Here is an 11247-nt window from a genome sequence, read left to right as displayed (position 1 = left end):
TAATTTATGCAGTAAAACCATTATTTACTAAATTAAAAAAAAAAGAAAAAAAATTGCATAATGTATTAAGCTATAGTTTATTTAAGTTAGACTGAAGCTCAACTTCAGTTAAATAAAAAAAGGCTACCGAAAAAAGGCTACCAAAAGACAAGCACAGTTACATAAATTGAATACATCCATTTTCAGCTCATATGTTGTATCCCAAGCTAGCTTTGTTCAGGGTGGTCATTAAGAAATTTAAATTAAACAAAATTTAAATAAAATAAAACTTGAATATATTGACATAAAAAAAACAGTCGCATATACATAAAGTTTTAAAATTTCATTCTACAAATTTTTCATATTTTGAAATTGTTGTATGACAGTTTCATTATTAATGCTACCAGCCACATCTTTTTCAATATAAACAACCAAAATAATCATTAAACTACTATTTCCCTTTCAATTACCAACATCTTGCCTAAATAAGTAACAATATAAATAAAATGCATTATCATTTTTTATGATATGTTCCAACTAATATTTTGTATTATTTAAACTAATCAGAATGAAATCAATGCAATGCTCCACTAATTTCTTTTTTAGGGAAATCATGGCTAAGAGTTTCACAAGAACATCTTTGTAAATATGCTCTTTTTATTTTCTCTCAATCATTAGAATTAAAAGATGAGACTTTTTCTCATAGTCTAGGATCTAAAAGAAGATTATTCAAGTGAATACGAATTTGCTTAGAAGATAAATTTTACAATAAATTTGATTTCCTTATAAGAAATTTGTCCATAGTGCTAACAAAAAAATAAATGGTAAGCTACAAGTTCATTCATCATATTCAACTTAGGCATTAAACCATTACATTAATCATGTTCAATAAAGTATTGAGGTATTATTTTAGTACATATGTGTATGTACAAGATGTATCACATGAATCCAATAAAATTAGCTAAAGATTTAAGCAAGCACTAATGGACTAGTTATTGGATAATATACATTTTTTATAATAAAAAAAAAGCCATTTTAAAATATGTCTTTTGACAACACAATTTAAAATATCACAATTAAACATTTGATTTGAGCTTTTAGGCTAATTTGTTTGTTTAAACAATTTTTTATAAATGCTACGTTCGCAATATTTTCATAACAAATCTTAGTTGGCAATTGTCTTATTTATTATTCCGCTATACATGATATTCGCTATACATGATATTGACATGATATTGATGTTTGTTTGTTTTAACAAGGTTTATTCATAATAAATCTAATTAACAACTTGGGTTTAAAACTTGTTAATTTTATCAACCAGGGTCTTAATTTCCAAACAACTAGTTTAAATTTACATATCATTAAAATTGTCTTTTTGTCCACCGTTAACAACTTGCCACTTAGAATTTGTTATAAAAACATTGAGGACATGTTGTGAACATAACATTTCTTGCAATTTTTTGGTTCAATCTTCAATGGACCAAAATTTTTTAGAAGTGAAATTTTATTTTTAATGGGCAAATTTTTATTTAGGATGCTCAAGTTTTTTTTTTTTTTTCCAGGGTGGTCAACAACCCATATTAATTTAGAATTTCATTTTTTTAAGTATAAAATTTATCTATTTTTTTCCAAATTGAAGTTGGTCCTGTGACCACCCTCAATTATACATGGCGCCCCACCCCTGTAGCTTTGGCCATCGCTAACTGACTCACGTAAATTGTGAGCAACACTATTATAATTAAATTGTAGATGAACATGAACCAAAGGAGTCAATTTTGTACCCAAGACTGTTTCAGTTTGGTCAAGAAAACGAAATATTTCAGTACTGATTGATATCAGTGTACCGTTTCGGGATTACTGCTATTTATATATATATATATATTTGAATTATTTATGTAATTATGAATTTATGAATTTTTATGTTTATCAACATAAATTTTAAAATCAACATATTTTATAAGCCTGTATATTAGCTTAAGTACATTAATCAATATATTAGATTAAATAAAATGTTTTTGAATAGTTTCAATATATATATATATATATATATATATATATATAAGATACAAACTAGTATAGCCGAAATAAGCCGGTACAACCCAGAATTTTTTTGGGTACGTTTTGGAGGCGTATCAGTACCAGTTTAATGGCTGGTACGGTATATTTACCCAGTACCAGTATGGTATAAAATCTACATGAACCTGTACTAGCTTCGATTTGACGGCCACAATTACAGAACTTAACAAAATAAATCTTCAAATTTATAACCAAAAACTTAATCCATTGAAAGTATGACATAAAATCTACAGGCTATCATACACTCAGACCATAGGTTACCATCATTTAGACTACAGCAGCAGCAGCTAATTCTATTCAAAAGGATGAAAATTTTAAGACACTTTATAAAATACTGTAAACTAAATTCCCAACTTGAATACCAAATTGTAAACTAAATATTTGATCCTGAAACTGACATGGTTAATACTGCACATTTTTAAAAAATTATTAATTAAATCAAGTTCAAGTAATTTAATTACTGGCATAAATTGGAGAGTGTAGCCCCGTGGAGAATATAGGAGCTTTGAACTTGAGAGTTTTAACTATTTTTTTATTGTTAAAAAAAGAAAAAGTAATAGGAAATCAATGGTAAGCACAAGTGCACATGATTTTTTTCTTTTTTCCGAAGTGAGTAGTGATAGAGGGTAGGGATAATTCAAATTTTACTACATAACCTTTATAAATTCATGTCACACAAAACAAAACAAAAATATGTTATCGTTTATTATGTTATTGAAATCCATTAATTACATTCATTGATATGTCAATTTGTTAATTGTAATAAAATATAGAGTGGCTTTAGCATCAAGGATAGCTTATTTATAATGTAGGCACCTTGTATGAGTTTCGATGATGAGATTGCCTACTCCAAATTTGTCTCGGTCATGTGAGTTGAAAAGTAGTAAAGATAAAAGTGGTTAAAGAATATTAATTTCTGAGTTAAATGCAATACATTTTTTTAATTAAATTCAAATACATAAGTGAATTTAATTTAATTTTCCTTTAAAAAATAATACATTTTATACTGTACTAGTCAATATAGATTATAGACATAGATATAATTTAAGCACATTGAAAAGCTGTATTTGAGTTTTGTCTACGAATAATAATAAGCTAGGAAGACCAACCAAATTTATCACTTTCTTTATCTTTATCTTTTTTTTCTTTTATCTTTTTTGGCATAAAATGAATTAAAAATAGTGTAAGTTGAGAGTAATCAACGCATTATCAATCAGATTTAATTTCATGAAATCAGATTTGCAATATAACAAAGCTGACCATAAGCTCAAACTGAACTGAAGTCAATGAATTACACTATCTTCCATGGTGTAGGGAAGACTGGATAGCTTGATGTTGTCACCTTGACGCTATCCAAAAGTCACTGGATTACACTCTGAAATTAAGATAAACATCTGAATTTTGAAACCCAGGCATATACGATCCAGCATATTCTTGAAATGCAGTCACAACTATCACATTCGTACCTAGCTTTGAATCCATCTAATTATTGGTTCTACAATAGTAATTATCAACCATTCTATTTAATTTAGGCAGACAAAACAGAAAAGTCACACAAAAACTTTCCACCAAAATATTAAGTTATTAACAATCCCTTGAAGAAATACAGACACATCCAATCAGTTGAATACACATGATGTGTTCAATTAGTTCAGAGCTTGATCAATTCTGGACAGAGCTTGACCTATTAATTCAATCTATCGGTTGTTAAGATTGGTTGTGCCGTAGTAACATAGAATTGTAATATTTTTTTCATTGAACTGGTCTTATTTGTTGAAAATATAAGGCATGGGGTAGTAGTTAAAGAATAATTTGCCAATCAAAAAGAAAATTGGTAATAATGGAAGACTGAACAAGTCTACGTATGACGTATGGAAAACCATAGACCTATTCAATGTGTCATATCTATAAATAGACATGCTTTCCATGCAACATTTCTCATCCGTCACCCGAAGCAAAAATATATAGAACAGAAGATAGAGTTAGCCTGAAATATGAGGAAAGCTTACATTGTAACTGTTGCCCTCTTCGCTTTGGCGTTCTCTCTTGCCTTTGCCTCTGACCCCGATCCCCTGCAGGACTTCTGTGTTGCACTTAAGGACTACTCTGAATACTCCAAATCAGCCGGTACGAACATTTGTTTTTCTTTTTTCAAGTTTTTTCATGTGAAGAATCTACACTAACCAGAATATTAATGGAAGAAATATTATTAGCTACCTGGCCTTACTATTTTCTGCACCGAAGTCTTAGGCATTATTTTTAAAGTGTCCATAACAAAAATTCATTTATGCAGTATTCGTTAATGGAAAGTTCTGCAAGGATCCAAAGCTTGTCAAAGCTGAAGATTTCTTCTTCGAGGGATTGAACATTGCTGGGAACACAGATAATAAAGTTGGGTCAAATGTCACTACCGTGAATGTAGACACATTACCAGGCCTTAATACTCTTGGCATATCCCTGGCTCGAATCGACTTTGCACCATATGGAGAAAATCCTCCCCATACTCACCCTCGCGGCACCGAAATTCTAGTAGTCTTGGAGGGTACTCTCTTTGTTGGTTTTGTAACATCCAACCCAGAGAATCGCCTCTTCACCAAAACTCTAAATAAGGGGGATGTGTTTGTCTTTCCAGTTGGCCTCATTCACTTCCAATTCAATGTGGGAAAAACTAATGCAATTGCCATTTCTGGTTTAAGCAGCCAAAATGCAGGCGTAATCACAATAGCAGATGCTGTCTTTGGATCCAATCCTCCCATTAATCCTGATGTTCTCACCAAGGCCTTCCAACTTGACAAAAATGTAGTTGAAGAGCTTCAGAAAAAATTTGAAGTTGACAATTATTAGAAAAAAAATGTTTGTATGTGCCTTGAAGCACTAGTCATTTTGCTATGTTTATCCCCTTGCAATCATAACTAGAATAAAATAAAACGATTGCTTATATATGTAATTCTTTCTTAATTTGGAGGATTTGGGATATAAAAATAATGTTGGGTTTAGTACCTCTTCCTCGTTTTTCAATTTGTCTATTAATTTATGCAGTAAAAACATTATTTACTAAATTTAAAAAAAGGAAAAAAAAAAGCATAATATATTAAAAGAAAAAGGACTTCTAGGCATATGTTTGACCTGTCAACCTCCACCTATCCTTATATTAATGGAGAAGATGACTTATAATTGTTATTATATTGGAGTAAGAATGATGCATATAGCCTTTTTGTTTTCCCTTATTCTCATCGTCAGATATGGTCTTGACCTTTCAGCCACTAGCAGGTTGAGATGCCTTCTTAAAACAAGAAATTTCCAACAAAGAAAATATCTAGATATTTCTTATACCCTTTCTAATGACATCAAATAATGCTTTCATTGTCTTTCTATATTAGCAAAGAAAACGTCCACTCACTAGGAATGAAATTGGGCAGTAAAGGGGAAAAGAAATTTGAGCAAAACTAGGCCCTACATATAGTTTGAATTATAAGGTAGCCTCAGTATTGCAATCAGAGTGGCACAGAGAATCTAACATCTCCAGAGACTTTAATGATGATAGATTAAACTGTTCGTTTTTAGACCCCCTTAAAACAACCAGTTTAACCTAATTATTTAGCCAAGTTATTAACTTTGGTAAATTATGCAAATCTAGGTTAACACAAATATATCATATCATGCAAAGCATAAAGAACACAGGAAAACCAAACCGGTAAAAAACCTGGGGAGGATTTAACCTAGCTATCCTTAAGGTAAAACTAAAACCACTATAAAAGAATTAAAGTTTACACAATAGCGACTTAGACCACTAACATCCTATTGCTACATCGAGTAGGAAACTTACTACCACGGCCACGTCACAGCTCTGAGTCCACGGACTACTTCTTTCTTGGATTCCTAGCAAGCATAAGCACTCTCGCTTGTATATCTTTAAGTTCTTAATGCAGCAACTGAATGATCATAAAGTTCTTAACATAATCTTGATTCTTGATAACCCTAAGAATGTGTGAAGGCAAACACTTCTAGATCTTACAGAAGATTCACACACACAGCATCAACAACTTCTAAAAACGTGATTAGGGTTTTCCCTTTTATACCTAGGGCAAAATATAAAACCCTACACGTAAAACGGGCTTAAGCTGAGTTGGAAAATTCTGCAGAAAAACAATCTGCATGACTTTCCATCGGTCGAGTTTAATTCTCGATAGATCCAGCCAGACAGAATTGCACAGTAAATTCTGTAGCAACTCGATTCCAACTTTACATATAAGATACATACTTTGAGTAGTCTAAACAAGACTAAAACATTTTAATCATGGTTTGCCAACATTACAAATTAGTGTTCTAATACATTTAAACCTAAAGGTCTTAGAACCTAACATAAACTATTTAAGTTTGAAAATTGATTTTAATTGAGAAATTGTGTATTAATGGACCTATTTTGGTGTTGCTAGGTTCTAATTCTACTGATTTGTTGTGATTCAAGGGGGGTTGGTTTCATATTTTTGCAACTAAGAGGTAAGTGGTGTTTACTAATTTTGGGGGTTTTCCTAAAATAGTGTTGATTATTAAACTATTCTATATCAAAGAATATGTTGATATTCTATATATAAATTGATATTTTATAAATGTTTGATGTGCACATTGACTATTCGTTTTATGGAAAACTTGTGGGACAACCTAAATTTATTTAAACTTGTATGTGTGAATATATCTTTATATTTTGAGAATTATGAATGGATTATTTTTGTGAGCATATTGAATGTGTTTTGAAAACCTATGGTAAGTCGTGATTAAAAGCTCAGTATTATATTTAGTCCTTAGCAAGAGACAATCATACTGCAGCTAATCCTTAGCAAGGGACAGTCCCAGAAAAGGGGACAATGCACATTTGATAGCTCCTTAGCAAGAGAGTATACTATTGAGGATTCAAAAAGGAAGCTCCTTAGCTAGCAAGGGAGTGCGCTTTTAGGTTCCAAAGGAGCCATCGTTAAGAAAAGTGATGAAAAGAAGGTTTTAGTCCTAAAAGGGGATGACACAACCCTGTCAACGAGGTGTAAACGTTGACCACGAGAAAAGTCTAGGAAATTGTTTATATGATGGTATTGATATATGTATTATAATGACTCACAATAAAAAGATATTTTTCTATATATATATATATATATATGAAATATTTGATGAGAAAATATTGATGAGTTACAAGTTATGAATTTGTTGTGAGGATTAATTATTTGAGAGGTTTGTTCCCACATCCCAATGTTAGTGAATTCCACTTATTGAGTTATCTCACCCCCTCCCTTTTATTTCCCCTTACAAATATATTAGAGGGATTATTGGAGTAGAGATTCTTGAAAGACAACAGTTACGAATTATTTTGTGAAACTGAGGATTTTATCATTATTTTTATGGCATTAAACACTGTACTAGAGAATTATTTTGAGGATGTTTTGTCTTTGGTGGATTAGAATTCTGACATTTGTGATGGGATTTAGGTTGTTGGTGACTTTTATTTAATATTTTCTTATGGATTATTAAGATTGAATAGACTTTTATTGCTTATGATTTTGGGGCGTTACACAAGCTGTATCCCAAGCTAGCCTTGGCCATCCCTAGCTGACTCACGTAATTTGTGAGCAACACTATTATAATTAAATTATAGATGAACATGAACTTGGTCTAGCTTGGATCGACAGCCACAGTAGTTACAGAAATTAATAACAAAATAAATCTTCAAATTTAAAACTGAAAACTTCATCCATTCAAAGTAAGACATAAAATCTACAGGCTATCATACACTCAGACACATAAAAAAAATTAACAGATAATTACTCTACAGCGGCAGCACCTAATTGTTGCATGCTTGTATGCAGCAAAACCTTTTCCATTCGTTTGCATGTTCAATTTTTGATGGAACTAATACCAGCCCTCCCAATGATAAAACTTACTTTAAAATCTGTTACACGTGTTGTGTTGGCCCTTGGCCTGTAATGCCTTGTTAATCAACAATTTTTACTGGGTCTTGTTTACGTGATTAGAAAGATTATACAAGCATAAAAACATATCGAGAAGACTAAGTCATAATTTCTTGGAATTCAAGTTTGAAGATAAAGACACGAGTTTAATAACTTTTGTCTTGGTGATAAAAGTCTCTAAAATATAAATGAGATTGGAATTTGTTGTTCCTGGATTAGAAGAAATACGTGGAAATTGTGCTCAAGAAATTTATTATGAGATATTATGTGTTTTCATCATGAGAAGAAGAATAAAATTGTCTGCATGTCCAAGGGGTTGGAACTCTCATCATGAGCCTAATCTTTGTCATGTGCTTCAATTTTCCATGCTGTCGTACAACACGTAGTGCCGCATTAAATTTCTTTATATATAACCTAATTTCCATCTTCAATACCAAATTGTAAACTAAATATTTGATCCTGAAAATGACATGGTTCATACTGCACATTTAAAAAAAAAAAAAAAAAAAAAAATCAAGTTCAAGTGATTTAATTATTGGCATAAATTGGAGAGTGTAGCCCCTTTGAGAATATAGGAGTTTTGAACTTGAAAGTTTTAACTATTTCTTTATTGTTAAAAAAAAGAATAAAAAAATAAGGAAATCAATGGATTTTTTCAAAGCAAGTAATGCTAGAGAATAGGAATAATACAAATTTTACTGTATAACTTTTATAAATTCATATCTCACAAAAAAAAAATGTTATTGTTTATTATGTTATTAAAATCCATCAATTATACTGATTGTTATGTCAATTTGTTAACTTGTTGTAATAAAATTTAGAGTGGCTTTAGCATTAAGGATAGCTTATGTATGATGCAGGTGCCTTGTTTGAGTTTCGGTGATGAGATAGCCTACTTCAAATTTGTCTTGGTCATCATGTGAGTTGAAAAGTAGTAAAGATAGAAGTGGTTCAAGAATATTAAGAAGAAGAAAAAAAAATTGTTAAAAAATAAATGATCAATAAAACTTAGATATGATTTCTTAGTTAGATGCAATACATTTTCTTAATTAAATTCAATTATATAAGTTAATTTAATTTAATTTTTCTCAAAAAAGATAATACATTTTATATTGTAATGGTCAATATAGATTACTGACATGTGTTTTAATTTAAGCACACTGAAAAACTGTATTTAAGTTTTGTCTAAAGTTAAGATAAACATTTGAATTTTGAAATCCAAGCATATACGACCCGGCATATTCTAGAAAGTTGAAAAATTGTATTTAAGTTTTGTCGATGAATAATAAGCTAGGAAGACCAACCAAATCTATCACTTTTTTTTTTTTTTTTTCCTTTTTGGCATAAAATGAATTAAAAATAGTGTAATTTGAGAGCAATCAAAGCATTAACAATCAGATTTAATTTCGTTAAATCAGATTTGCAATATAAACAAAGCTGACGATAAGCTCAAGCTGAATTGAAGTCTATTGAAACCTATTTTCCATTATGCAGGTGTAGAGGGGAGAGCTTGATGTTGTCAACGTCATGTTGATTGATGTTATCCAAAACTCAATGGATTACCCTTTGAAGATAAGATAAACATTTGAATTTTGAAATCCAGGCATATACGACCTAGCATATTCTTTTGAAATGTAGTCACAACAATCACATTCGTACCAAGCTTAAATAAAGTGCATTATTTTTTTTTTAATATGCCAAATTCTTTTACCATCAAAATAAATAAATATAGGATTCTTTTTAATGATGTTTTCCCAATGGTTGCAAAAATAGCTGTGAATAGGAGGATGATAACTTTTTGTGGTTCAAAATGGTGTCCATTTGTTTTTACTTTAAGGTCCGTTTGGATACAGCTTATTTTGCTGAAAACTGAAAATACTGTAGAAAAATATTTTTTAAATATATGAATAGTGTCGTGAGACTCGTGAACAGTGTGTGAACAGTGCACTTTGTCTCCTGCATAGTGAATCCATGTGCATGAACAGTGCGGTTACTGTTCATACGCGCTAGAGAAAGAAAAAAAAAACGCAAATGTGAGAGAAAAACGTGGATCCAAACAGATACTTAAAATCCATTTTATTTCGGTACTTTCCTTGAAAATAATTCGTAAAAATTAAAATTGGGATAAATTTTTTGGACAGCCTTCTAGCTAAATATTATGATAGAAAAAATAAATGTCAGTTATATTTCTACAACTAGTTGTTAATCCGTTTGATGCATAGGGAAATTTTTACAACTAGTCGTTAACCCATGTAATGCTCAGGAAAATTCATTAGCTTAAATACTGTTCGTTTTTAGACCCCTGTAAACTAGATTGTTTAACCTAATTAATTAACAAAGTGAATACTTATGTTTATTATTCAAATCTAGGTTAAAACAATAACAATCATATCATGTAAAGCAATGGAAATATAAATAACACAATGATATGATGACCTAGGAAAACTAAACCGGTAAAGAACTTGGGGAGGATTTGACCTAGCTATCCTCAAGGTAAAACAAACAAATCCACTACTAAAGAATTGAAGTTTGTACAATAACGACTTAGACCACTAACATCCTATTACTACCTCGAGTAGAAAACTTACTACCATGATCCTATGATAGCTCCGAGTCCACGGACTACTTCTTTTATTGGCCTTTGCAAATCACAAACACCCACATTTGTGACTTTGAGATCCTCTCAAAGGTTTAGCAACACAAACTCTCCTGTTTGTGACTCCAAGACCACTCTTGAAGGTTTAGATCATCAGCACCTTTGATGACTAGAGAAGGCAGCAACTTCTACAACTTTGGATTTTGAGATTCTTCAAGTAATAACGCTGATAGAAGATATGAGAGAGCTTTTTAGGAACAAAAACCTAAATACAAAAGAGGCACACTCTTCTCTCTCTAAAAAGCCATATAAAAACGTGCTTAGGATTTCCTTTATATAGTGGGAGAAGTAGATCAAAAACCCTAATCCTTAATGGGCTTGAACTGCTGTTTGGGTTGACTTAAAATTCTGCAGAAAATTCCTGATCCACGATTCTTGATCAATCGAGTCTATTCTTCGATCGATCGAGCTGTGCAGAAATAGAACAGTAATTTCCTGCAACTACTCGATTCTAAACTTACATTAAACCAAACTTTGAGCAAGTCTAAACCTAGACTAAATGTTTTGATTATGGTTTACCAACACTATACACATTGAAATTCTAATACATTAGTCCATAAGGTCGTAGAACCTAACAAA

At 31.0% G+C, this 11247-nt stretch overlaps 1 protein-coding gene across 1 annotated transcript; it reads left to right on the top strand.

Annotated features, from left to right (window-relative positions):
* The first annotated feature begins 4047 nt into the window (after nt 1–4047).
* LOC142621230 (germin-like protein subfamily 1 member 14) lies at nt 4048–4899 on the top strand. Its single transcript, XM_075794548.1, has 2 exons — nt 4048–4182; nt 4349–4899. Exons 1-2 carry the CDS (start codon nt 4050–4052, stop codon nt 4897–4899), a joined length of 684 nt encoding a protein of 227 aa, XP_075650663.1. The 5' UTR covers nt 4048–4049.
* The last annotated feature ends 6348 nt before the right edge of the window (nt 4900–11247 follow it).

Source organism: Castanea sativa, chromosome 12 (assembly GCF_040712315.1).
Source record: "Castanea sativa cultivar Marrone di Chiusa Pesio chromosome 12, ASM4071231v1".
Classification (NCBI taxonomy): domain Eukaryota; kingdom Viridiplantae; phylum Streptophyta; class Magnoliopsida; order Fagales; family Fagaceae; genus Castanea; species Castanea sativa.
The sequence above is the reverse complement of the archived record's forward strand: the minus strand, read 5'-3'. Positions and strand labels throughout refer to the sequence as shown.

Coding starts and splice junctions, on each gene's coding strand:
- LOC142621230 (XM_075794548.1), top strand. CDS start 4,050: ATGAGGAAAGCTTACATTGTAACTGTTGCCCTCTTCGCTTTGGCGTTC. Junction 4,183..4,348: donor TGAATACTCCAAATCAGCCG/GTACGAACATTT, acceptor TCATTTATGCAG/TATTCGTTAATGGAAAGTTC.